Raw genomic sequence first — 27,505 nt, 5'->3', positions numbered from 1 at the left:
GGGCAGAATCAGAGCTGCAACTGTGGCCCACGCCACAGCCCCAGCCCCATGAGATCCAGGTCAGGACTGCTCCCACATCCTCACAGAGACAACGTCAGGTCCTTAACCCTCTGAGCCACAATGGGAACTCCCACATCCTAAATCTTACAACCTAGGAATATGTCACATTACATGGCAAAGAAAAATTAAGGCAGCAGATGGAATTAAAGTTGATAATCGTGTGACCTTAAAACGGGAAAACTACCCTAGATTTTCTGGGCAGGCTCGATGGAATCACAAGGGCTCTTTACACGTGGAAGAGGGAGGCAGGAGTCAGTGTCACAGGAAAAGACTCAAGACAGACTTGAAGATGGAAGAAGGGCCTGAGCCAAGGAATGCGGGCAGCCCCAGGAAGCTGCTAAAGGCACTAAAATGGGTTTCCCCTGGAGCTTCCAGAAAAGGACTCGGGCCTACTGACACCTTAATATTACCCAGTGAGACCCATTTTGGACCTCTGACCTCTGGGACGGTCAGATGTTTAAGACAGTACGTTTGTGGTAACTTGTTATGGAAGCAAGATAAATCAGAGCACAGGGCTTTTAAACGGCCCCCCATCCCCGGCACCTTTCCGAGCAAGTCGAGTGGGGGGCGGTCAGGCTACGACCTTTTACACATTGGGTTCATTCAGAAAGATGCTGGAAATATTTTTTTTTAAATCACGGGTGCAATAGAAAGAGTCTGGGCTCCAACAGAGCTTGATCCAACCTGTCTGCTGACCAGCTTCGCGGTCTTCCCACACTTCACTGAATCTCCCGAAGCCTCGGGGCCTCATCTGGGAGAATGACTACGGGGTTGCTGTGAGGATTAAATGGGCAATGGGCTTGACAGAGCCTGGCCCAGAGGACGCAGTCAGGCAACACTAGCTGCCCTTCCTGCCTCCTTCCTTCTACAAAGTCTTCTCGAAGGATCAGGCACAATCACAGAATTTCCCAGCCTGTTCCCCTCCCTACACATATGGGCATCGAGAGGAGCAGAATCCCTCCTCCCTCAATCCCCCCATGAAGCTAGGGCTCCATGCATTCATTCATTCAATGAGCGATTCCTTTCTGCACGGCCAGGGCTGGGGTGGGAGCAAAAATGGACTAGTCTCTACCCTGGAAGAGTTAACAGTCTAGGAGAACAGACAGATATTAATCAAACAATCAGGCAAACACAGATATGGTACCATTCCATCAGCCGCAAGAGAGAGGTGCAGAGGCTGTGAGTGACAGGGTTGGAGGGTGGAGGTGATCTAACCAGGGGTCAGAGAAGGCTTTGTAGGAAAAAGATGAGTGAGCCAAAAGCTGAAGAATGATTATGCATTAACTAGGTCAGAGACAGAAGAGAATTCCAGACAGGAATAAAACAACAAAACGGCAAACGAACCTATCTACAAGACAGAAAGAGACTCACAAACATAGAGAACAGACTTATGGTTGCCAAGGGGGAGGGAGTAGGTAGACTGGGAGCTTGGGGTTAGCAGGTGCAAACGCTTCCATTTCGAATGGAGAGAAAATGAGGTCCTGCTGTACAGCACAGGGACCTAGATCCAGTCTCTTGGGACAGACCATAAGGGAAGATGATATAAAAAAGGGAATGTGTGTATATATATATATATATATATATACACACACACACACACACATATGTATATGTGTGTGTGTGTACAACTGGGTCCCTTTGCTGTACAGCAGAAATGGGTACAACACTGTAACTCAAATATACTTTAATAAAACACTTTGAAAAATTAAAATTAAAAGCAACAAAAAGGCTTGATGGTGGGAGAGAGTGAGGCCCAAAGTAAGAGAAAGGCAGCATGGCTAAGAGGCAGTGAAACAGGGGAAGCAGGGAAGGAAGGAAAAAAGAATGACTCCGAGGCTCAGCTGGATGGTGACGGTGCTGTTCCGGGGAACAGGAGACACTAGAAGAGGGCCAGGCTGGCAGTGGGAGACCGTGAGGTCCATTTTGGACATGTGGCATTTAGGGCATCCAGGCAGAGCCATCACCTGAGAATTTGGATATGCAGGATGTGTAAGTCTGGAGCTTGCAGGTCACCTCTGGGCCAGAGATATAACCATGGCAGTCACGTGTGAGCATGCAGTGACTGAGCAGCAGAGGCACCTGCTGAAGTCACCCTCCAGGGACTAAGCAAAGGGGGCCTCTGAGGACCGTTTAACACCCAAGAGCCGGAGGTGACTGCAAAGGAAGATGGAAGGCGTGGCCTGAGATGTAAAGCATCACATTACAGAAGCCTCAGGAGCAGGATGCAGGCAGGAAGATGAGGTCGACGGTATCTAACATCCCGCCAAGGCTCTCCAAGACGGCCCTCACTGACAGGACCCTGGTCGCCCAAGTGGGAGGCAAAACGGGAGGGCCCTGATGTCTGGGGGTGACGCCTACCATTATCTGGGCCCTGGTTAGTGAGCCGGGTATTAGAGGTTCCTAGGGGAAAAGGAACAGATGAACATAGGCCTAAAGCCCTGTCACTGTGTCCTGTGCCCAGGTCTCAGGAACTGACTCAAACTAGACGACAGAAAAGAGCAGATGGGATATAGCCTCTGTCCACACAGCTTTAAAAGAAGGGCCACACTTGAGATCTGACATGGGGCAGGGACATAGGTACCCAGCTGGCAAGGCACCTGGCCTGGGGCCTCCAGCTGCCGCCGTGGCTCAGCACAGTTATCCCGCACTTCCACCCCCAGCTCGGAACCCACTTACCTGGTAAGATCCCTGGACCCTGGCCTTTGACCGTCTCCTTTTCCCGCTCGTCCGCCTGCTCTGAGTTCTCAACCACCTGATCCAACTCCTCACTCAGCTAAAGGGAGGAACAAAGAGGGCAAAGAAGTCAGCTACATGAGCTGTGCTTTTCTGGACTACACTGGGAAAGCAGAAGCTGCTTCTCACTTCATTGTCGCACACACACACACACAAATCATATGATGTAGGGTGTGTCAAACCCATTCTACAAATGAGCCCGCCAAAGCTCAGGACGCTCAAGTCACTCCCTAGACGTTAGTTTCCCAGGGCTGCCATAACAAAGCACCGCAAACCGGGCGGCTTACAGCAACAGAAGCGTATCCCCTCCCGGGTATGGAGGCTAGAAAGCTGAAAGCAAGGTGCTGGCAGCGCTGGTTCCTTCCGAGGGCTGTGAGGAAGAACCTTTTCCAAGCTCCTCTTCTCGCTCCAGGTACTCCTCCGTATTCCCTGGCTTGCAGATGCAGCCAGCCTCCAACCTCCGCCTCTGCTTCGGTGGAGCCTCTGCGTCTCCGCATGGTCAATCTTCTTATAAGGACGCCAACCATTCATACTGGATTAGGGCCCATCCTACTCCAGCATGACCTCGTCTTAACTAAATACACCTGCTATGACCCTATTTCCAAATAAGGTCGCTTTCAGAGGTGCTGGGGATTAGGACTTTGGCATATCTGTGGGGGGAACACAATGTGACCCACACACGTCCACGGCCACAGCGCCAGGAGTCACATCCAAGCAGGTCTAGTTCCAAAGGCCATGATCTCAACCACTTCCCAAAGAAGGAGGAAATGCAAGAGAAGACGGAACCGTGAGGTGAGCCACTGACCCAGGCTGCCAAGGGCAGAACAGAGGGGGGAGGGCGCCCGTCCCAGAGCCGGGTGCTGGTCAGCAGCCCTCGAGCAGGCAACCTCCCTCACTTCCTCTGAGTCCTCACCTGTCAACTAGAGACAGTGACAACCACCAGCCAGAGATCAGGACACGAGTCCAGACAGGACCAAACACTGGATTGGGAGGTGGAGGAATAGGTAGATTTCCCAAGTATTTTCTTTTTTCTTTTTTTCTTTTTAAGGCCACACCTGCGGCACATGGAAGTTCCCAGACTAGGGGTCGAATCAGAACTGCAGCTGCCGGCCTACACCACAACCACAGCACCACCAGATCCGAGCCACACCTGCGACCTACACCACAGCTCACGGCAACAGCGGATTCTTAACCCACTGAGCAGGACCAGGGATCAAACCCATGTCCTCATGGATACTAGTAGGATTTGTTTCCACCACAGGAACTTTGAGATTTCTCAAGTATTCTCTTAGGCTCACAATGTCAATGCCTAAGGTCTCAAGACATTTTCACTAAAAATTCATCTCTAAGAGACGTGAGTTAAAATAAAGCTCTCAGGTACCCAGTACTCTTCCATCTCCCTCTCCATGTCTCCACTCCTGCCCTTTAGAATCAGGTGAAACCTCTAGTTTAAAGACCTCCAAGCCCAAAAGAAAAGAAAACCAACAAGTCAGAGAGGGCTGGGGGCTAGAGAAGGCACCATGTGACACAGGCCCCCAGTGGGAACACAGACAAAGAGGTCCCCAGGGCTCCAGCTGGCCAAAAGGAAAGGAAGATGCAAAGTCCCCTGACCCAAGCCTCAAACAAATTCAGCCCAACCCTAACATGCTCCTAACCCAGTTCCCCTCCTAACTACCTATCGTCATAACAAGCCCACCTGCTTGCCTGGCCCTGGCCAAATTCTCAAATGCCCCATCCTGCGAAGCCAAAACCTCCCCTCAGCAAAGAAACCTAACTCAGAGCCGGACCCACTCACAAAATGATCCCAGCAAGAAAGCTCAGGAGGCCTCCTTCTTCTGATGCAGGTGAGAGACAGGGGACCTCAGAACTGGCCACTGAAGAAGGCAGGCAGAGGGGACCCCAAATACAAAGTGACTCCACCCCTGGCCTTGCCCTGCAAGCAGGATAAGTGCCTACATTCAATAAACATTTTCAGAGCCTTGCTCGGTAAGGAGACAAGGCAGGTTACGTGTGGATGGCACAGGCCATGGTCCGGTAAACCGGGACCCCAAAGCTCCCCAAAAGCAGGAGCTGCCCACACCCTGCTATCAAGAGCCAGCATCCGCTGAGGAGTCGCCCTGCCCGGCGCTGAGCTACGCACTCTCCACATATACCAGCTCATCTAGTCCTCACAGCCCTGTGAGTCAGGGACTACCACTACCTCCGTTTTGCAGGTGAAGAAACTTGAGGCTCAGAGAAGTTAAGTGACTTGACAAAAGCCACACAAACGGCAAGCGGCAGAGCCAGGGTGGCCATGTGGGCTTGACGACTTCAAAGCCCCGGTATCTACCATCTTCTAGTCCCGAGAAACCTGAAAACTTTGTCAGAGAAAGACACAGCTCATTCCCTAGGATTCCCTCACTGCAGAATCGAGGGGCCAAAGAACCCATGGCACTGGTTAAAGTCCATCCGGCTCCTTGTGAATAAAGGCAATGGTAAGAGAAATACAGAAACGTGTCCTGAGTCAGATTCTAGCCCAGGCCCTACACTAAAAAAATGGCAAACCCGAGGCAAATCTCCTCTCTCTCCAACTTGGCTTCCCCTCCCACCACAGCGCTCAGCCGCCTGCTTTATGCACCACACCGGGAGCATTCACACAGGCAGAAGCCTTCATCAACACTGATCAGCACCGGTCAAGGCAGCTGCAGTTCCCATGAGAAGGACCGGCAGAACGTGAGACTTGTCTGGGAAGCCAGTCTCCAGGGAGCAGGTGGGATGCGAGATCCCTCCTTGAATAATGGGGGAATTTGAATCCATGGAGCCTGAGAAGTGGGTTAAAAAAGAAGAAACAGTGTGAGCACAGGCATAGCAGGAGCACATTTTTAAAGGAAGAGTTCCGGGGGTGGGCCAGAACCCAGGTGGGCGAGGAGAGGATGAAGCTGTAGCTTTTAAGAAGACACAGCTGCAGGGCTGTGAAAGCCTGTTCGGTTGGTTCGGTTCTGAGCAGACCGAGGGCAGCACCAGGTGTGCGTAAAAGGGAACCTGACGCAAGAGACCAAGAGAAAAAGGGTGCATTTCTATGTATGACTGCGTTGCTGTGCCTTACCACAGAAACTGACTGTAAATCAACTACACTCGACGTTTTTTTAAAAGGTGGGGGAGGGGGATGCTCTGGGATCAAGGCAGGGCCCCCAGACGAATCCGCACAGCACGGGGACACCACAGGGAGCGGTAACGCAGACCCGGGGACACAAACCTGAGGGCTGAGGACGTGGAACTGCCTGAACTTAGCACGAGAGGGGAGCGGCGCGCGGGGCGCACAGGAGGGAAGATAACCAGAGATGACCAAGGGTTGGGGCCCTAGAGGAGGAGGAGGAGAGCAGTTCACTAGTGTCAGCAAGAGTCAGGAGGAGCTGGTCTGAGGGAACAGCTGGAACCGCACGCAGCGCGTAGCTCGGGACCGACCAGAGACAAAGAACTGGAAAGTGGGAGTTACGGTCGTGAGAGGAGGCGAGCCTGCAGAGAGACACGGAGCGGGGCGAGAAGCAGCTCTGTCGGGGAGAGCCATTTCAAAGTGAGCTGCCATCCAGACAGGCTGTAACTCTCCCTGTCGGTAACAGCTGCAGCGGCCACGAGGCCTTGCGCCGGGAGGGGGCTGAAGCCCACCGCGCCTGGGCTGCAGCTGGGAGAAGGACGCGGGTGCTTCCACTTGCTGCAAAAAAAAAAAAAAAAAAAAAAAAACAGAGTTCTCGGGGCAACCGCGGGGCTCGCCTGGCCCGCTGTGCTGGTGCCTGGGTCCGACGAGGCTTTAATCATTCACCTGCTGGCTACGGGTCGCGGCTCCGGTGCCCCCGCTCCATCCTTCGGCCAAGCGCCGGCAGCATCCGGAGGAGGCTCAGCGCCCCGCTTCCTTCCTGCTCCGCCGCAGCTCGGCACGCGAGGACCGCTCACCCGACGCATTCACCGCTCCTCGGAAGCGCGCTCGGCCCGCCCGGACGCCCCCCTCAGCCCAGCAGCCCGGACCCCCGGGGACCCGCTCCGGCCCACAGGAAACTTTGCTGTCCCTCCTACCCATCTCCCCAACCGCCTCGTACCTCCTGGTAAGACGTAGAGAGCTCCTGCCGGATCATGGCACTGAGCGGAGTTAAGACACACCCGAGTCCGCTGCAGCCCGCGGGGAGCACAGACTGGAGCTCCGCCGCTGCAACACCCAGACCCGCGGGCTCCGAGCTGCGAGTCCGGCTCGGAGGAGGGGCTTCGAGATCAGGCGGGGCCGCACTCGGCGCAGGCGCCTTGCTCCGCCGCCGCCGGGGCCGCTAAAGGCTTGCTGGGAAATGTAGTTCTGGGCAGGGGGCACTCGGCACTCCTGGGGCAGCGAAGCCTGCGCTTTACCCAGAGCGAGGCTTAACCCGCGCTTAGACACACGTGCTTTCTTCGTCTCTTGCTTCCTCTGTTTATTGGAGGGGGAAGGGCGGAGAAAATGAGTAGAAAGTGGAACAAGAGGGCCAAGTCAGACGGGATCCTTATCTTTAACTGCAAGAGGAAGCTTGCCTGGTGGTTTTTAACCATCGTAAATGTTGGGAGCGCATTTTATACGTTACAAAGCACTTTCACGCACTAATTATGCCTTTTATCCTTCGAGGAACCATGTAAGGAGCGCATTTTCCTCCCCGTTTTACAGATGAGGAAACTGAGGTAACACGTTTCAGAAAAGATGGGGAGAAGGCCATGAACAAGTGGTTATTTAATCCAAGAACAAACACAGAAGCCAAGTTCTTTCCATTATTCCTGGGACAGACACTGGAATCAGGACACAATAGGTTCTTGCCCAGGCTCAGCCCCTCCCGCAGGTGTTGTTAATACTTTGGGCCCTTCTCTGTTCGCCTTAGAATGCATCTGCCCTGCCTCACAGCAGCAGAAGCCTCCTGCCCTGACTGTGATGGAGAATAGGATGTTTACCGCGAGGCGGGCGAATCCAGGACCGCACGGCCCCCTCCTCCCACTGCCTGAACAGCGGTTCTGTGTGGCCGCCCTGGGCTGCTTCGTGGTGAAGCAGAGAGAAGTTGCTGATGCCTTGGTGAATGCTGCTCTGTGTCCTGGGCAGCTGCAGCTCTGCCAACCCCTGCATTCAGGGCCTCTTCGCTCCTCGGTGGCAACCACAGGAGCGGCAACCACATCAGAGCACCCTGACTCTCCAGTGTGTTAGTAGTGAGAGGCCTCCACCACCTCTTCTGACCACCCTAGGCCAGCCCAGGCCCTCTGCTCTCACATCTATTAAACAGGACAATATAAATGGTACCTAACACATCATAGGCACCAGCAATGTTTGTTGAATTTATGAATGGGACACTTATTCCAGCCATTTCATTGAAGAGTTGCTTGCCAAAACAAACAACAACAACCAACTCATTCAATTTCTTGCTGCATCACTAGAAGGTGGGTGTGTGTGTGTGGGGGGGGTGACAGAACAAGTCACACAAAGCATAAAATTTTAAAGCTGGAAGGAACCAGAGACATCTAGTCCAGCCCTATCATTCCTCTCTACTCCTGTTGCTGTGACCAAACTGGAAAATTACAGGCTTCCACATTAGAAGGAGACACTAACACAATATTGGACATGGTTTAACAGATGCAATGTGCTGGGCATTGGGATACAGACATGAAGGGGATGCTCCAAAGTCTTTGCTCTTGTGGCTCTTCCCACCGGAAAGCCAAGACGCAGACCATGAACGTGTAAATAGAATTTGCTATACTTGCTGTCCCCGCGTCCTCTCCTCCCTTCTCCACAGGAACACACACCAACCAGGCTTTTATGCTCTCCGCTCCACTGAAAGGGTGCCTATCAAGGTTACAAGTAGCCTCTGAGCTGTCACATCAGACAGCCACTTTCCTGACCTCCCCTTTCTTGACCCACTGGCTGCACTGGACTCAGCTCACCCACCCTCCCCCGCCTACACTTTCCTCCCCTGCCTTCAGGATGCCACACGCTCCCAATTTGCCCCCCACCTCACTCGCTGCTCCTTCTCCAGTCTCCTGGGCTGGTTTCACCTCATCCTCTCAACTCTAAAGGGTGGCCGTCCTCCAGTGAGGTCTTGGATCTTTCTACTCACTTCCTAGGGGCGGAGAGAATGGTCTCCTCTAGTCTCATGGCTTGAATAACCATCTCTACCCTAAGGATTCCTAGTATGGGTTGAATTGTGTTCCACAAAGGGATATATTGTAGGAGTTCCCATCGTGGCGCAGAGGAAACGAATCCAACTAGGAACCATGAGGCTGTGGTTCAATCCCTGGCCTTGATCAGTGGGTTAAGGATCCAGTGTTGCCATGAGCTGTGGTGTAGGTTACAGACACAGCTCAGATCTAGTGTTGTGGTGGCTCTGGCATAGGCTGGCAGCTATAACTCTCATTGGATCCCTAGCCTGGGAACCTCTAGTGCAACGTTAATAAAAAGAAAGAGAGAGAGAGAGAGACAGACAGAAAGAAAGAAAGAAAGAAAGAAAGAAAGAAAGAAAGAAAGAAAGAAATAAAGAAAGAAAGAAAGAAAAAGGATATATTGTAGTCCCACCTCCCTGGTACCTCAGAATTTCCTTATTAGGAAACAGGATTGTTGCAGATGTCATTAATTAAGATGAGGTCATACGAAGCAAGGTGACCCCTTTATTATAACCCGTGACCTTACAACAAGATGGATGCAAGATGATATGAAGATAGACACACAGGGAGAATGCCCTATGGTGACAGAAGGAGAAATTGCAGTGATGCAGCAATTAAAGGTGGCTTTAAGTAATTAAAGGTGGCTTTAATTATTCACCTGCTGGTTACAGGTCATGGCTCAGGAGGCCAAGCTCCATCCTTAGCCAAGCAATGGGCAGTATCCCAAGGATTGCCAGCTACCACCAGAAGCTAGGAAGTGGCAAGAAAAGATTCCATCCAGAGCCTGGGAGGAAGTGTGACCCAGCTGACACCTTGATTTCAGACTTCTAGCCTCCAGAACTGTGAGAGGATTCACTTCTGTTACATTAAGCCATCCAGTTTTCGGCATATTTTGGTATGACAGCCCTAGGAATCTAACACACTTCGAAAGTGAATACAAATGCGTATCTCCAGCCTCCAGCTCGCCGCTGCGCCCAGGCTCACACATCCAGGTGCCTAAGCCACTTCTCCACTGGCCGACCACACAGCAGCAGCAGAGGGTGGCTGTGACCAGACTGCCCAGTTTTAAGTCCTACTGACTTTATGATCTCAGGAAGTTTATTTAATCTGTGCATTGGTTACCTTACATGTAAGATAGGAATATTACTACATATTCGTAGAGTTCTGGGAAGATTAACTGAATCAACAGATGTAAAGTACTTGGAACACCCTCTGGCACATTGTAAGGAGGCAGGAGATTCGTGTTGGTTCAAAGTGGAACCATTGATCTTCCTGTCCCACAGCCACTCCCCTCCCAGTCTTTCTCACCGTGATACACTCCATTCTCTCCTTCGCTCTGGCCAAAACCCGGACTCATCCCCCTTTCCCCCCTTCCACTTACGCCCCACCTCTTTCCTGTCGTGGCACAGCGGAAACGAATCCGACTAGGAACCATGAGGTTGCAGGTTCCATCCCTCGCCTCGCTCAGTGGGTTAAGGATCTGGCGTTGCTGTGGTGTAGGTCGAAGACACGGCTGGGATCTGGTGTTGCTACGGCTGTGGTGTAGGCCAGCGGCTACAGCTCCAATTCAGTCCCTAGCCTGGGAACCTCCATGTGCTGCAGGTGCAGCCCTAAAAAGATTAAAAAAAAAAAAAACTATAAATTAAGTCAGCCAATTATTCAGAATCTATTACTTTTCATCACCTCCATCATCAGGACCCCAGTGCAAACCACCAGCATTTCTCATGAATTATTTTCAGTGGCCTCCGAGCGGGTAATCCTACTTCCCGTGGCCACAGCTATGGTCAAGTCCCAACCCCGCAGCCAGGGAGAACCTGCTAAACAAAGTCCAATCACATCACTCCTCTGTTCCCATCCTTCCAAAGCCAGGACCTACAAGGCCCTATAGGATCTGCCCTCAGCTCCCACCTTCCCTGACTCTCAGCTTTAACATGCTGAGCCGAAGAGCCTCTGCGCTGGCCGTCCCCTCCTCCTGGGTCTCTCCATGCCTCACCTCCTCTCCTCCTTCAGGTCTTTCTCCCAATCCTTGGCAAGGATGCCCCCTCCAAGCACCCTGTTAAAACAGCAAACCCCGTTGCCAGTTCACCCCCCTTTGCTGCTTAATTTTTCTCCCAGGCATGTACCACCTTTTTTTTGTTTTGTTTTGTTTTTTTGTCTTTTTGCCATTTCTTGGGCTGCTCCTGTGGCATATGGAGGTTCCAAGGCTAGGGGTCGAATCAGAGCCACAGCAACGCAGGATCTGAGCCGTGTCTGCGACCTACACCACAGCTCACAGCAATGTCAGATCCTTAACCCACTGAGCAAGGCCAGGGATCGAACCTGCAACCTCATGGATCCTGGTCGGATTCGTTAACCACTGAGCCATGACGGGAACTCCAGGCATGTACCACCTTCTGACTTTCATTTATTTTTAGTCTCTCTGCCCTGGACTGTAAGCTCCATGGAGACAGCATTCTCATGTGTTCTGTTCATTGCGTATCCCAGTGCTTCCAACAGTGCCTGGCCATTACTGGTACACAAAGAGTTGAATAAATAAATATGAACAGGGGAGTTCCTGTTGTGGCTCAGTGGAAACGAATCTGACTAGTCTCCATGGGGAAGCAGGTCTGGATCCCTGGCTTCGCTCAGTGGGTTAAGGATCTGGCATTGCCGTGAGCTGTGATGTAGGTCCCTCATTGCTGTGGCGGTGGTGTAGGCCAGCAGCTGTAGCTCCAATTCAGCCCCTAGCCTGGGAACCTCTATATGCCGCAGGTGTGGCCCTAAAAAGCATAAATAAATAAATAAATGAGAATAAGTGAGAGTGAGTAATAGAGCAGCTGTGGGGAAGTGCTGATCGTGGGGGGCCTTAGGATGGCAGGTACTTGTATTTTATTTTTTTTCCCCTTTTATGGTCACCCCTGTGTCACACGGAAATTCTGGGGCCAGGGATGGAATCTGAGCTGGAGCTGCACCTATGCCACAGCAGCAGCAATGCTGATCCTTAATCCACTGTGCTGGGCCAAGAACTGAACAGCATCTCCACAGAGAAAAGTCAGTTCACTAAGCCACGGTGCTGATGGGGAGCTCCCAGGATGGCAGGTGCTTGTGAGTTAAGACCTGAGGGACCAGAGGGTCATGATGCCCTGCACCCCAGGCAGAGGGCACTGGTACGGCACAGAGGCCCAGGCTGGGACCCAAGCAGAAGGCAGTGTGGCCGGAGGGGACCGATGAAGGGGTTGTTAGGAGACAGTCAGAGGGTATAAATGCAGGACTGTGCTGCACACCTGACACTAGCACAACATTGTCAATCAAGTATACATCAGTAAAAATTTTAAAAAGGAGTTCCCATCATGGCTCAGTGGTTAACGAATCCGGCTAGGAACCATGAGGTTGTGGGTTTGATCCCTGGCCTTGCTCAGTGGGTTAAGGATCCAGCATTGCCATGAGCTGTGGTGTAGGTCGCAGACGTGGCTCGGATCCCGCGTTGCTGTGGCTGTGGCGTAGGGCGGTGGCTACAGCTCCGATCAGACCCCTAGACTGGGATCCTCTATATGCTGTGGGAGCGGCCCTAGAAAAGGCAAAGACAAAAATAAAAAATAAAAAAGAAGAAAAGTATAGTCCTAGGAGCAGGCAGAGGCCAGGTTGTGGAGGCTGGGCTGTGCTAGTCTGGGCTTTTTTTTTTTTTTTTTTTTTGGTCTTTTTTGCCATTTCTTGGGCCGCTCCCACGGCATATGGAGGTTCCCAGGCTAGGTCAGGGGTCTAATCGGAGCTGTAGCCACCAACCTACGTCACAGCCACAGCAACATGGGATCCGAGCTGCATCCGAGACCTACACCACAGCTCACGGCAACGCCGGATCCCCAACCCACTGAGCAAGGCCAGGGATCGAACCTGCAACCTCATGGTTCTTAGTCGGATTCGTTAACCACTGAGCCACGACGGGAACTCCTAGTCCTGGGCTTTGCTCTCAGATTCCATCCTCGCCTCTCCTGCTCAGCTCTGGGTCACTGGACTGGCCCTGAAGGCTGGGTTTCCACTGGGTTCAGTCAAGAGGAAGTACTGCTGCCAGACTGGAGGGGATAAGGGCAGGGTGGAAGCCAGGGCTTTTCTTTCTCTTGCTCTCTGCCCCTGATGCTTCCCTCCTAAAACTCCAGCCCCCAGGACAAAGGTTTTTTGCGGTCCTCGCTTCAGCTAGGCGACCTGGCTTCAAACTCTAAAACCACCAGGACCGCGTTCCCATTGTGGCTCAGCGGGTTATGAACCTGACTAGTATCCATTAGGAGGCAGGTTTGATCCCTGGCCTTGCTCAGGGGGTTAAGGATTCAGCGTTGCTGTGAGCTGCCGTATAGGTCACAGATGCGGCTTGAACCTGGTGTTGCTGTGTCTGTGGTGTAGGCCAACAGCCACAGCTCCAGTGCAACCCCTAGCCTGGGAACTTCCATATGCTGTGGGTGTGGCCCTAAAAAAACAAATAAATTATAGACTCACACTCAGTGTCTCAAAGACGGGGAAGCTGGATCTGATCAGTGGAAATTATAGGGAGTTTCTCTGGACTCAGAACAGGTCTAAACAGATAGAACTGTAGGGGCAGAATGGGCTCAAGCAGAGAAGCATTGCCTTATATGCCAAGGAATATGGCGCACCAGGAAGGGGGTGATGTTCTGAGGGCTTAGAGGGTCCTCATCTAGCCTGGAGACCCCATGGCATGGAGTGACATGGACACCGCATGGCTTATACTGCTTTCCACGTCCATAGCATCTTGAGCTTCAACACAGTCCTATCTAGGAGGCTGGCTGGTATGTTCCTAATTGGAAATTAAAATTCAGACAATTTGTGGACAGATCCTGCTGAGGCTACTCGGCACTAGAAGCCCATTCTGTTGCAGAAGTACGTGGAGGAGAACTTGGTGACGTCACTGCGAAGAGGTCAGGGACAGCCTGAAGGTCAGGGGCAGGCTCCAGGACACAGGATACTTACTTAAGGTCTCTGCACTTCCGTTTCATCAGGTGTAAACTGGGTGATAATAACAGTTCTTATTTCATGGAGTTATAGTGAAGATTAAATGCTTCAATGCACATCACAATGCTAGACCCGTGCTTGACACACAGCCAGCCCACCTTTGGTGGCTGGTTCTTCCACCGCAAAATGCTGGCAAGTCCCCAAGAACTCAGATTTCAGTCCTCCCTCCTGCCTGTCCACAAGCCCTTCCTTCATGACCTCATCTATTCTGCGGCTTTAAATACAGCCTATATATCAAGGATTCCAAAATTTATACCTCTAGCCTGGAACTCTTCTTCCAGTTCCAGACTCGCACGGCCGTCTACTGGATAACTCGCCTTGGATATCTAAGTGTTCTCCAACTGAACAAGCCCGATCTTAATCTTCCCCAAACCTGCTTCTCCGCCTGTCTTTCCTTCAGTAAATTGCAACTCCATCCTTCCAGCTGCCCAGGCCAAAACCCCCAGGGTCATCTTTGACTCTTCTCTGTCTCTCAGAAGCCCCGTCTCATTCAGCAAATCCTGTCGGCCACACCTTCCAAACACATCATCATCCACCCACTTCTCACCACCTCCCTTGTTAGTGCCCTGGTGCAAACCACCAGCCTCTCTTGCCTGGATTACTGCAGTAGCTCCCGCTTCAGTCTCTTCTCAACACAACAGCCAGAGTCATTCTGTGAGTCAAAATAACATTTTAACCCACTCTTCACAAAAGCCAAAGTCATTCAAAAATAGGCTGTGAGGCCCCAGAAGATCTGCCTTCTCACCTCCACCCCCTTACCTACCCCTCTCCCCTCCTTGCTGTTCCTCCAGAAAGCAGGGCACTCCTTCCTCAGCATTTAAAAAGTTTTCCCTTCGCAGGGATGGTCCTCCCCCAGGCTACCTCCCTCACCTCCTGTAGATGTTTATACAAATACTGCCTTCTTCCTGGGGCCTTCCCAAGTCAGCCTATTTAAAATTGCAGACCCCTAGTATGGGAACCTCCATATGCCACGAGTGTGGCCCTAAAAAGACGAAAGACAACAACAACAAAAAGCAGCAGTTGAATATGACTAGGAACCATGAGGTTGTGGGTTCGATCCCTGGCCTTGCTCAGTGGGTTAAGGATCCGGCGTTGCTACGGCTGTGGCGTAGGCCAGAGGCTACAACTCCGATTAGACCCCTAGCCTGGGAACCTCCATACGCCTCCGGAGCGACCCTAGCAAAGGCAAAAAGACAAAAAAAAAAAAAAAAAAAAAAAAAAAAGGATTTATGGAGTTCCCATCGTGGCTCAGTGGTTAATGAATGTGACTAGTATCCGTGAGGATGCAGGTTCAATCCTTGGCCTCGCTCAGTGGGTTAAGGATCCCATGTTGCCAGGAGCTGTGGTGCAGGTCGCAGATGCAGCTCAGATCCTGCGGTCCTGTGGCTGTGGTGTAGGCCGGCAGCTACAGCTCCAATTCGACCCCTAGCCTGGGAACCTCCACATGCCACAGGTGCGGCCCTAAAAAGCATAAATAAATGATATAAAAAATAAAATTGCAACTCCCAATGCTCCTTATTTCCTTTGTCCGTTTATTTTTTTTTTTCTCCCTAGCATGCATCACCACCTAACACACTACTGATGTATCTTACTTGTCTATTTCGCCCATAGAATGTAAACTCCATTGGGCCTGGATCTCTCTTATTCAGCGATGTGTCTCCAGTGACCCGGTACACGGAAGCGCTCGAAAAGTATTTGCTGAATAAATCAATGAAGAAATCCTTGCACAAACATTAGCAATGATTACTTCCGCGCATATCTTACACGTGCCCTCCACTTTGCAAAATCCTTTGGGACACGAAATTTAAATACAACTGGGAAGGGGGAAAAAAATCAGCCAAAAGTAAAAGTGAATTAATGAAGTGGGGGTTCTAGGTTATAAATATACCTTCCCAGGTGCTGGAATGTCGGGCTGCGCCCGCCCTGGACCTAACCAAGAAACTGCGGGAACACACGCCACTCTCTGGCGCAACTTCAGTCCGAAGTTTGGAGTCGAGGGGCCGGATTTATCCTAACTCGGTCCGCGGCTTCGGTGGCCCGGCGGCACGCCTGCCCCGGCAGCACGCGGAGGGCGCCGAGTCGGGACCGGCTCCCGGCCCCCGGGCCTGCGGGCGCTGGGCGGGCGCGCGGGGCGGGGTTCGGGGCCCGCGGGGCGGGCGCGCACGGGCTCCACCGCCCAGGCCGCTCCAGCCCCGGCTCGGCGCGCGCACCATGGCGGGCCCGGCGTCCCGACGACGGCTGGCCGCGCTCGCCCTGGTCCTGGCGCTGGCCGCGGGGCTCCGCGCAGCCGGGCCCGGGCAGACGCCGCGCCCCGCCGAGCGGGGGCCCCCGGTGCGGCTCTTCACGGAGGAGGAGCTGGCCCGCTACGGCGGGGACGAGGTGAGCCGGGGAGCGCGGGCCCGGCGCAGGCCTGGGCGGAGTCGCGGCGGCGGCAGGCGCCCCCTTCCGGAGCCCCGGCCCGGCGCTGGGCGCGGGGCCTGCCGGGCCCCTCTCCCCAGGCCCAGATCGCCACCCGGGGCCAAGGGGGCGTCCCGAGCAGCCGCGGCGCCCTGCCGCCCCCTCCCGCAAACCACACCCCGCGCCCGGCGCGTCCCTCTCTGCAGGTTCCTTGAGACGCATCTTGGCTGGCGGTCTGTCCACGAACCTCAAAACTTCCCTGTTTTGAGTGTAAGCGTCAGATGGGGGCGGACACCTCTGCCGGCTCCCTGCGGGAGTGGCGGGGGAGCGAGCGAGGGACCGCAAGGCCTGCGTTGGGGGGAACGGGGGCAGCCAGGGGTGATGCAGGCTTTCCCTGCACCGTCTTCCTGCCCCGGATCCTGGGCTTCCAACGCAGTCGACTCCTCAGACTAGTTCATACTGGCTTTTAACGCTGTGCTCTCGGGGCTGAGCGAGAGCTGGGGTGAGGGCAGAGGGGGATTCGAAGCTTGGAGACAAAAACCGCCCTGCCCCCAGGCACATCCACCCCTGTCCGCGGTACCCAGTGCCCGGGATACTCCTCCAGTCAGCTGACCCTTCGGGTCTTTGGGGCCTAGAGTGGTGGCGGTGGAGTGTGAGAACAAGATGCTTGCCATGGGGGCTGGGGGGCTGATATTAGATCAGAGATGGGGTACAGCTTGGTGGGGGAATCAGGGAACTTGATTTTAGAGTTGATAAAAAATCAACTTCCTGTTTTATACTGTGGAAACTGAGGCGGGCCACCGGTTCATGGAAGAACAAGGAAGGAGCCTAATATTGTCTAGTTAAAAACCTCTGGTGTGGGCTCCCTAACCTCCAAGTTCAGCAGCCTTAGATGGACTAGATTCGCAAGGGGGCCTTAGAAACCTGGCCCTTGGGCAGTGGTGCTAGTTTGGGCATCCTGACTGTAAAGAGGTTGGTTAGAAACCTGAGTCATTGAGCTCACAGGAGGGAGGGAGGGATGTGATTAGATGTTAGGGGACCCCACCTTTTGGAGCAGGAGAGAATCAGATGGTAGAGGGGCAGGAAATCTGTGCAGAAAAGAGGTAGCATAGCAGGCCTCCCCTCTTGAGAAGGCCCTCTTGCAAGAGTAGCTCTTGGCTGGTGTCTGGGTTTCCAGGACGTTCGGCACTGCCCTCACAGATGAAGGGGGCTCAGTCTGGCTCTTCGTACAAACTGGGTTTGTGTTGAACACTGCGGGGCACAGAGGGCCTGCACGACCAGCCGCCAGTAAAAACCTTGGGCTCCGAGTCTCTCATGGGCTTTCCTGGGCAGAAACATCACACACCTGTTGCTGCATCTTGTTGCCGGGGAAGGAATGTGCTCTGAGTGCGACCCCTCATGGGAGGAAGAGGGCTGGCAGGTGGATTCCTCTAGACTCCGCCTGCGTCTGTTCCCTTTAGGGCCCAGCTGTGTATCTTTATTCCATCACTGTCATAAATCCTGGCTCTGAGGACGACCATATGCCGAGTTTTATGAGTCCTCCTCATGAATCTCTAATGTGGAGGTGATCTTGCCACCCCCCACCCCCCAGCACAGACCTCAAGAAAATAGAGCATTCTAAGTGGAGGTTACTGTGCCCAGGCTGCAGGATGAGGACTGAGAAAAGTCCCTTGCTTGCTATTTATTTATTTATTGCTTTTTAGGGCCACACTTGTGGCATATGAAGTTCCCAGGCTAGGGGTCCAGTCACAGCTACAGCTGCCGCCTCCACCACAGCCACAGCCACAGCAATGAGGAATCCCAGCCCCACCTGCGACCTACACCACAGCTCACCGCATTGTCAGATCCCCGACCCACTGAGCAAGGCCAGGGATCAAACCTCATCCTCATGGACACTAGTTGGATTCATTTCTGCTGAGCCACAGTGGGAACTCCCAAAAAGCCCCTTGCTTTTTTATGCCAATGTTATTGATTGATTCTCACTTGCAGGAAGGAGAGAGGGAAGCTGGAGTTGGAAGCAGGTTAAGGAAAATTGTTTTGGGTGTGGAACCCAGGGGATGCCTGTTGGCAGAGAGAGCAAGAGGAAAGGGGCGGTTGAGTGCCACTGGTTAGAGCTGCTCTGTGCTGAGCGCTGCCCAAGCTGGTTCTGGTTTATGTCTACTGTCCTGGAATAATTATTAATAGCACCCTCTTTCAATCTCAGAAACATTACTGTTTGTATAATACATTGTATGGTCACTCTGTAAGAGTTATTATACCTTTGATTCATAATCTGAGTTTGCATCCTTTGGGTAAAACTTCTTGGAGTTTCAATTTTTTTTTTTCAATCTGTGGTACTTGTATCATTCAGGATTCCACCAGAAACAGAACCAGTTTAAAACAAAACAATTTAAAGCAATATAATATATATATATATATTTAGGAGTACCCGTCGTGGCGCAGTAGTTAACGAATCCGACTAGGAACCATGAGGTTGCGGGTTTGGTCCCTGGCCTCACTCAGTGGGTTAAGGATCCGCGTTGCTGTGAGCTGTGGTGTAGGTCGCAGTCGCAGCTCGGATCCCGCATTGCTGTGGCTCTGGTGTAGGCTGGTGGCTACAGCTCTGGCTAGACCCCTCCATATGGGAACCTCCATAGGTCGCGGGAGCGGCCCTGGAAAAGGCAAAAAGACAAAAATAAAATATGAAATAAAAAATATATATTTAAAGAATTGATCTATGTGATCATGCAGGCTGGCTAGGTAAGTCTGAATGCTATAGGAAGGGCAGACTGGAAACCCCTATGCGGGAGCAGATGCTGCAGCCTTAGTGCTGGAATTTCTTCTTCTTCAGGGAAACCTCAATTCTGTTCTTAAGATCTTTCAGCTGACGGTGCTCAATCAGGCTCACCTAGATTATCCAGGATAATCTCCTTTACGTAAAGTCAACCGACTGGACGTTCATCACATCTTCAAAATACCTCCACAGCAATACCTGGATTCCTAAGTGCTGAACACCTGGATACTGTAGCGAACCCAAACTGACCCAGAAACCAGCCACCATCAGGGCTGTAATAAGAGTCCTACTCTATCAGGGGGTTTTGTGAGGATTAAATGAGATGGTGATATGCAAAGTGCTTAGCACAGACCTGGCTTAGTCTTAGCATAGTAAGCATTAATCAGTCTTAGCTGCTATTATTTTGATTAGCTTAAAATTATTAAAGATGCAAACAAGAGGCAGTGTAACAGGTCCATTATCCTCTTGGGCAATTTGGAAATTGAATAAACTGAAAACCAAAGGCGTTTTTTGTTTTTGCTTTTTAGGGCCACACCTGTGATATATGGCAGTTCCCAGGCTAGGGGTCAAATTGGAACTACAGCTGCCAGCCTGCATCACAGCCACAGCAATGCAGGATCTGAGCCACATCTGCAACCTACACCACAGCTCATGGTGATGCTGGATCCTTAACCTACTGTGCGAGGCCATGGATCAAACCTTCATCCTCTTGGATGCAGGTCAGATTCGTTAACCGCTGAGCCACGACGGGAACTCCCAGAAGGTGTTTGTTTGTTTGTTTTTTAATTAAATAAGTCATCTGACAGCAAAACTCTGCCTGATCTGTACTCCTTTGATGATGGAACTTTGTTGGAGTTAGGCAAGTCTATTTGCAGCCTTTCTTTATCCTGCTTAGTGTGAGTGTTCTCTTTTTTGGCCGAGCCTGTGGCATGTGGAAGTTCCAGAGGGAATGTCATCTTCCACTCTCCAAGTACAAAACGGATTTTTGCCATCCTCGGAAAAATATTTCTGCCTTAATTGCACGGTAGGATACCGAATGCAGGGAGGGCTGGCCCCACACCCTCCCCGCTCCCCTGCCTGCCTCCACACCCTCAGCATGACTTCTGGGCCTGGGACCAGATGTCTCTCTTTAACAGACACTGAATATAGAGCCAACTCTGCCAGGCACTGTCCTAACCGCTTTAAAGCATTAGCTCATTCAGTGGGGACCCACGAGGAGGGGCTGCTGTGATCATTTTTATAGGTGAGGAGGGGGCCATAGGGAAGTTAAGTAACTTGCCCAAGTTTACACGGCTAGTGAGTAGCAGAGGCGCACCAGGCTGCGCTTTCTCCAGCCTTTCTTTGTTCAAAGAAAATGAACCACCAAGAGGCTCCCTTTCCATCACTCCAGGCAGACAAAAAACCAAAAACTCCCTTAAATCTTGGAGTCCCCATTGTGGCTCAGTGGTTAACGAATCTGACTAGGAACCATGAAGTTGTGGGTTTGATCCCTGGCCTCCCTCAGTGGGTTAAGGATCCGGCGTTGCTGTGAGCTGTGGTGAGGGTCACAGATGCGCTCAGATCTGGCATTGCTGTGGCCCTAGCGTAGGCTGGCGGCTACAGCTCCGATTAGACTCCTAGCCTGGGAACCTCCATATGCCGCGGGAGTGGCCCTGGAAAACAAAAAAATAAAAATTAAAAAAAAAAATCCATCACTCCAGGCAATGACCTGTTCCGGGGTATATTGGGTCAGCTAAGAAGATAGCAGAAGGCAAGCATGACCAGAAATAGAGTTGATTTACAGCGACCCTGGACCCTGAACTTGCCCGAGGCCCCTCTAGTCTTCAGGGCTATTTTTTGTAAATGGCATTTGTGCTCAGTCGCCAGCTCTCCTTGGAGTCTGTGCCAAGGGGGGTGAGGTTACACCTGTTTTCTTTCTAAAAACTTAACGGTAGTGAAGAGTAGGACTGTACTTCCTCTGAAAGAATCAGTCTGGACAGACAATAAAGAAGGTCCAGATGGTGAAGGCAGGTGGGTAAAGGGGTGAAACCACCCTAACTATATGGTAGAATGATGGCACCTTGCAGACGTTTTGGCCGGGTTAAGGAATATATGTATATTTGTCTTTTTGCCATTTCTTGGGCCACTCCCACGCATGTGGAGATTCCCAGGCTAGGGGTCTAATCGGAGCCGTAGCTGCCAGCCTACGCCACAGCCACAGCAACGAGGGATCCGAGCCGCATCTGCAACCTACACCACAGCTCACGGCAACGCTGGATCCTGAACCCACTGAGTGAGGCCAGGGATGGAACCCGCAACCTCATTGTTCCTAGTCGGATTTGTTAACCACTGCGCCACAATGGGAACTCCGAGGACTATATTTTGCATCCTACCCAGGTATACACACACACAACTGAACAAAATTGCCATGAAGTGATGCTCATTCTTACTATGTGTGATGCACTCTGATGTTTTCTAGTTTATGTTCTATTGTGCACTTTTTTTCCTATTTAATGTTTTTTTCTTTTTACGGCCGCACCTGTAGCACATGGAAGTTCCCACGCTAGGGGCTGACTTGGAGCTGCAGCTGCAATCTACACCACAAGTACAGCAACACCAGATCCTTAACCAACTGAACGAGGCTAGGGATTGAACCTGCATCCTCATAGACACTATGTCTGGTTCTTAACCCACTGAGCCACAGCAGGAACTCTCTCCTATTTCATTTGATATGAAAAAATCTGGGAGTTCCTGTTGTGGCTCAGCAGAACCTGACTAGTATCCATGGGGATGCGGGTTCGATCCCTGGCCCTGCTCAGTGTTTGGGGATCCAGTGTGGCTGTGAGCTGCAGTGTAGGTTACAGACTTGGCTTGCATCTGGTGTTGCTGTGGCATAGGCTGGGAGCTATAGCTCTGATTTGACCCCTAGCCTGGGAACTTCCATATGCCACGGGGGTGGCCCTAAAAAGAAAAAAAAAATTCTGTTGATAAATCACAAAATTGATTCCATGACCTACAAATTTGTTACCAATGCAACTGTAGATTAAAAAAAAAATGGCCTGGAGTTCCCATTGTGGCTCAGTGGTTAACGAATCCGACTAGGAACAATGAGGTTGCGGGTTCCATCCTTGGCCTCACTCAGTGGGTTAAGGATCCGGTGTTGCCGTGAGCTGCATGTAGGTTGCAGACGTGGCTTGGATCCCTCGTTGCTGTGGCTCTGGCGTAGGCTGGCAGCTACGGCTCTGACTGGACCCCTAGCCTGGGAACCTCCATATGCTGCAGGAGTGGCCTAGAAAATACAATAATAAAAAAGATTTTTTTAATACTAAATAAAAAAACCATGACCTTAGGCCATTGGAGGGCCTAGGTATTTCTGCAGCAGAAAATATCTGTAGTAGTTTCCCTCTTTTTCCAGGAGAAGAGTCACTGGTGAGAAACTTCTGTTCTGTCCACCAGCCTCCGGGACAGGGTCTGGCATGTTGGAGGCTCAGGAACCGCTGGCCTTCCTGCCTGCACCAGGCTCCAGGGCTCTCCCAGCTGTGGAGGAGGCCCTCCTTCCTCTGCCCCACAGCTCTTGTATCCCTTTGTCATGGTAGCTCAGGTGACACTCTGTCCTGGCCCTGCCTGGCCACAGGCAGGGAGGCATTCCAGGTGGTAAGACAAGCCCAAGAGAACAGCCTCCCATCACTTACACGGCAGCTTCCCTGGTTCCCTAACATCTGGGTGCCTCCAACCCACTTCCTTTTTCTTCGTGGCCCTAGGTCTTTGGGGTTTTTTAATATATTTTTTTTATTATAGTTGATTTACAATGTTCTGTCAGTTTCTGCTGTACAGCAAAGTGACCCAGTTTTACACACATATACATTCTTCTTCTCACATTATCTCCATCATATTCTACCCCGAGACTAGATACAGTTCCCTGTGCACCACAGCAGGACCTCATTGCTTATCCATTCTAATTGATAGTTTGCGTCTACTGACGCCAAACCCCCAGTGCCCTGGGTCTTTTGAATGAATTTCCCAGGACACTAACCCTCTTCTGGTCCCAGACAGGTGCACTGTCCAGGTGCTCTGGGCCCTCTGGCGGGACAGGCCAGAGAGGGGACTGTGCCGTGGATTCCCTGGCTCTGGGGTCCAGAACCTGCTTCCCCTCCGATTTGCTCTGTGACTCTGGGCAAGTCTTAGAGTCTCCCTGGATCTGAATAATGACGGTGCATCTGTAACATGAAGGTGTTAGATTATCTTCATGGTTCCTTCTAGTTTTAACTTAAAATTCTTCCAGAGTCCTTGTCCTTGGAAATTACAAAAAAAAAAAAAAAAAAAAAAAGTAAAATCCTTGTTACATGCTACAAGTGTACATTGTGAGAACTGCAAGGGGACAGCATAACTTATACATTGCTAGCACTGTCAATGATTTTTTGAAGGATAAACTAATAAAATATAAAAAGTGATAGTTCATCTACTTTGACCTAGGAATTTGATATATTGAAATAGGCCTCAGTGAAAAAAACTCAACAAATTTGAAGTAACTTCTAGAAAGATATTGGTAATGCTGCCATTATAGTTCTAAAGAATTGGAAACAATCTAAATTCCCCAAAGAGAAGAATGGCTAAACGAGCAAGTGCACAGTATCTCTAAAATAAGATAGAACTGTTTAAGTGACGCCGTTTTGGTGACTTGAATACAGGAGAGTGTTTGTGTGAACTAACATTACCTGTAAGAAGTAAAATATAAAATAGATTGTTGATACTGATTACACCTATGTATGTACATATGTGGACTGATTTAAGCAATTCATCATGTAATATTCTTTAGAAATTTTAATCTGTATAGAGTTGTTCCATTCCTGATTTTTTTTTTTTTTTTTTAAGAAAGGCATTGCCTTAAGCTTGTCATGATACTTGCCACTTTTCAAGAAGGCTGCTTTGGGACCGTCCCACCACCCTGTGCTCAGCCCGGGTGGGGAGGGGTTTTTCTAACCTGAGCTGGGAGAGCCGGGCTGTTGGCTCCTCCTCAGCTCTTCTCTCCTGCTTTCCAGGAAGATCAGCCCATCTACATGGCAGTCAAAGGGGTGGTGTTTGATGTCACTTCGGGAAAGGGTAAGCGGCTAGGCTTTTTGCATCCTTACTTCTGAGGAGCGTGGCAGCCAGAGTGGGTGCTGGAGGTCTGAGGGAAGGGGAGGGAACGCTGGGCAAGTCCTTTTCCCCTGGACGGAGGTAGCAGTCTTTGTCAGTTGTACTTCAACAGTTTTTTTCTAATCATCTCATGCTCCTGCTCAGTTTTCCATGGCTCCCCGCTGCCCATAGAATCAGAGTCAAACTGGGTGATTTACCCTGGGTAAAGCAGTGAGAGGAAGAGTGTTACTTAGCAAAGAGTTGAGATCATAGAACATTATAGAACAGTTTAATGCCATTTCATGGTTTCCCTAATGGAAACTACCACTGAAATCATGGAAGCAGTTTTGTAATGGTTCATTGTGTATTCAATACCAGACACAAGCTGTTTGGAAGTGGATTGGTTTCCAAGAACATTTAAGAAGACAGATCATTTTTCTTGTTTACATTAAAAAAAAAAGTTTTTTTTTTTTTGGCCATGTCCGTGGCAGTGACAAAGCCAGATCCTTAACCCGCTAGGCCACCAGGAACTCCTAAATATTTTAAAGAGGTTTTTGTTTGTTTGTTTTGTTTTTGTCTTTTTAGGGCTGCACTCACAGCATATGGAAGTTCTCAGGCTAGGGGGCGAATAGGATCCACAGCTGCTAGCCTACATCACAGTCACAGCCAGGCCACAGCCGAGCAGCGTCTGTGACCTATGCCACAGCTCAGGGCAATGAGGGACCCTTAACCCACTGAGGGAGGCCAGGGATTGAACCACATCCTCATGGGTACTAGTCAGGTTCCATACCAATGAGACGCGATGGGAACTCCGGAGATTATTTTCCTTCTGTATCTTTAAAAAGTCACCTCTCAACCCAGCCTGTGTGACTTCCTCCATATTCTGAATTAGTGGAATGCAGCTGGAAGGCTGGGGGCGGCTTAATGGACTTGGGTCCTGGGGGCTGTCCTGTCGGGCGGGGCCTCTCCAGGGTTGGGCGGAGTCTCAGAAGCCCCGCCCCCTGCCGTGTACAGGCTCCGCTGCCCCCGAGTGCGGGTCCGCTCACATCCTCTCCCTTCCTCCCCACTGCAGAGTTCTATGGACGAGGAGCCCCCTACAACGCCTTGACCGGGAAGGACTCCACCAGAGGGGTAGCCAAGATGTCCCTGGATCCTGCAGACCTCACCCATGACACTGTGAGTCACATTAGGAGCCTCTGGCAAGCTGTCGCACCCCCTTGGCCCGTGCCCACCCCCACGCCCCTATTGCACCTCTGGGCAATAGCGAAGCTCCCTAAGTAGCCTGTTTTATGTTCCAGTGAGCTCGGTGTGGTAGCCAGTTGGTTTCCTGAAGTAGGTATCTTACTGTGCCACTCTTCCTTCTGAGTAAGAGTGGCTCCCCATTGCTTACAGGGTCAAGTCCACTTTCTTGTGAACTTGTGATCAAAGTCGGTGAACGTCACAGTTAGGCCCCTGCCCTGGCAGCCCCCTCCCCGCCAGCCTCTTATAGATTTGCAGTTCCTCTCTGAGACCCGCTTTCCAGGCCATTCTTGGAGGCTTAGGGAGGCTTCAGAATGAACGGGGTTGAAAAGCAGCGTCTCCCTCATGCTTGTACTTCTTTGAAGGAGAAAATCGCATTAACAAAAACCACTTTGGGATCTAAGTCATCCCAACAGAAAGGCTGGCATTCACCCCGACTGCTCAGATGCAGCATATGCAAGTTCCCAGACAGGGGTAGAATCAGAGCTGTGGCGACCTATGGCTGCTGACCTATGCCACAGCCATGTGGCTGCCGACCTATGCCACAGCCATGTCAGACCAGAGCCACCTCTGCGACCTACACCACAGCCCACAGCAACACTGGATCCTTAACCCACCGAGCAAGGCCAGGGATTGAACACGCAAGCTCATGGTTCCTAGTCGGATTCGTTTCAGCTGAGCCACAGTGGGAACTCCCAGATGAGCCCAACTCTTAAGCCACAACGTTAAAGAAACAAATTCAGAAATTCCAGAGCAGGGAAGGATGTCTGAATTTCTAATGCGAGGAGTGCAGAGAGCGGGGATCAATCAGGCAGAGGAGGTGGCTGCAGACTGCACAGCGGCGCCCCCTGCTGGCCCAGGCCGAGTGTTCCCCGGAGTCTAAGTCTACATCAGCAGAGACCACAACACATGACGCAGCCTCGGCTCCCCCCACCTCACCCCCAGCATACATGCATACACAGGCTTGTCTCTTAAAAAAGGCAGTTGTCCATGATTTGGTTTGGGGACCTTTCTTCTCTTGCACTGGGGGTGTGGGGAGAGTAAGGCGGGCGGGATGGTGAGAGGCGGTGCCAAACCCAGTTGACTCCTCCCCGCACCTGTCTTGGGCTTTTCCCCCAAGACGGGCCTCACGGCCGAGGAGCTGCAGTCCCTGGATGACGTCTTCACCAGAGTGTACAAAGCCAAATATCCCATCGTCGGCTACACGGCCCGGAGAATTCTCAATGAGGACGGCAGCCCCAACCTGGACTTCAAGCCTGAAGACCAGCCCCATTTTGACATAAAGGACGAGTTCTGACGTCCCGTCTGCCGGACCACGTTCTTGCGAGGGTGCGGCAGGGAGACACTCAGGGCAAAATCCCCTGAAGAAGAGGCTGCTTGAGCCTCTGGTCACCAGCCCCGAACAAAGCAGACGTTGAGCCCGGATCGCTGAGCGCCCCCATTGCCCTTGGGCAGGTGCTCTGCCCCCCTGCCTGCACAGCAGCCAGCTGGGAATAGCAGCCGAGGGGACACCTCCTAGGTGTCATCGTGGGCGTCGGGGGTGGAGCAATTACGAGTGACCTTTATTTCTTCTTTATATTGCTCTCTACTTGCCAAGTTTTCAACAGTGACCGTGTTTACGTTAGAATAAACACCAAAATAAACCTGCTGGTCTCACGAGAGAAGGATTCTTCCAGGGCACCCTCTCCGTGGAGCCTCAGCGCCACGTGTTGGGGGGCAGCCTAGCGCTGCCCCCTCTGCTGGCTGCTTTCTGTCTCCCCAGCCTGTGAGGGGCTGGGTGGGCGGGAGCATCTGCCAGGTGTGGCAGAAGTGGGGTGCATTAGGGGAGGGTGGAGAATGGGAAAGGGAGCTATTAAAGGGCCTGGCTTTCCACTCCCCGCCCCGGAGAGTGCTGGTGTGACTGGCTTGAGCCCCACCTGTAGCTGGAAAGTGGTGAGGAGGGCTGGGGTCCGGGTGGGCGGAGCCTGGCCTGGAGGTCATTCCAAGGCTGCTGAAGCACATGCCACTCGCTGGACTCAGGTCAGATTTCAGACGGAAATGCCTTTTGAGGGCAGGATTTTTCCAGACATGTTTGGCAGC

The 27,505-nt window shown here is 51.8% G+C and overlaps 2 protein-coding genes across 4 annotated transcripts in view; one reads left to right on the top strand and one right to left on the bottom strand.

Moving 5' to 3' along the window:
- Positions 1-7,048, bottom strand: part of TMEM206 (transmembrane protein 206) — a 33,284-nt gene extending 26,236 nt beyond the window's left edge. Inside the window, exons 1-3 of one of the 3 annotated variants that reach the window (XM_021063857.1) lie at positions 6,867-6,881; positions 3,081-3,443; positions 2,737-2,833 (exon numbers count right to left, since the gene is read on the bottom strand). In XM_021063857.1, coding sequence (XP_020919516.1) covers positions 2,737-2,833; positions 3,081-3,320 — 337 coding nt within the window. In that variant the 5' untranslated portion in view covers positions 3,321-3,443; positions 6,867-6,881. Of the gene's footprint in view, positions 1-2,736; positions 2,834-3,080; positions 3,444-6,866 lie in introns of all 3 variants that reach the window. The other 2 variants (XM_013979969.2, XM_005667859.3) reach the window with 2 other exon arrangements.
- NENF (neudesin neurotrophic factor) lies at positions 16,093-27,073 on the top strand. Its single transcript, XM_021063856.1, has 4 exons — positions 16,093-16,302; positions 24,112-24,172; positions 25,260-25,363; positions 26,547-27,073. Exons 1-4 carry the CDS (start codon positions 16,135-16,137, stop codon positions 26,721-26,723), a joined length of 510 nt encoding a protein of 169 aa, XP_020919515.1. The 5' UTR covers positions 16,093-16,134; the 3' UTR covers positions 26,724-27,073.

This window comes from Sus scrofa, chromosome 9, assembly GCF_000003025.6.
Source record: "Sus scrofa isolate TJ Tabasco breed Duroc chromosome 9, Sscrofa11.1, whole genome shotgun sequence".
In the NCBI taxonomy this organism is placed as follows: domain Eukaryota; kingdom Metazoa; phylum Chordata; class Mammalia; order Artiodactyla; family Suidae; genus Sus; species Sus scrofa.
Note: the sequence above shows the minus strand (reverse complement) of the source record. Positions and strands in the feature narration are given on the sequence as shown.

What these genes read in the sequence shown, in the direction of transcription:
- NENF (XM_021063856.1), top strand. Translation starts at nt 16,135, where the DNA reads ATGGCGGGCCCGGCGTCCCGACGACGGCTGGCCGCGCTCGCCCTGGTC. An exon ending in CCCGCTACGGCGGGGACGAG is followed by an intron (nt 16,303 to 24,111) that starts GTGAGCCGGGGA and finishes CCTGCTTTCCAG; the next exon opens with GAAGATCAGCCCATCTACAT. An exon ending in CAGACCTCACCCATGACACT is followed by an intron (nt 25,364 to 26,546) that starts GTGAGTCACATT and finishes TTTTCCCCCAAG; the next exon opens with ACGGGCCTCACGGCCGAGGA.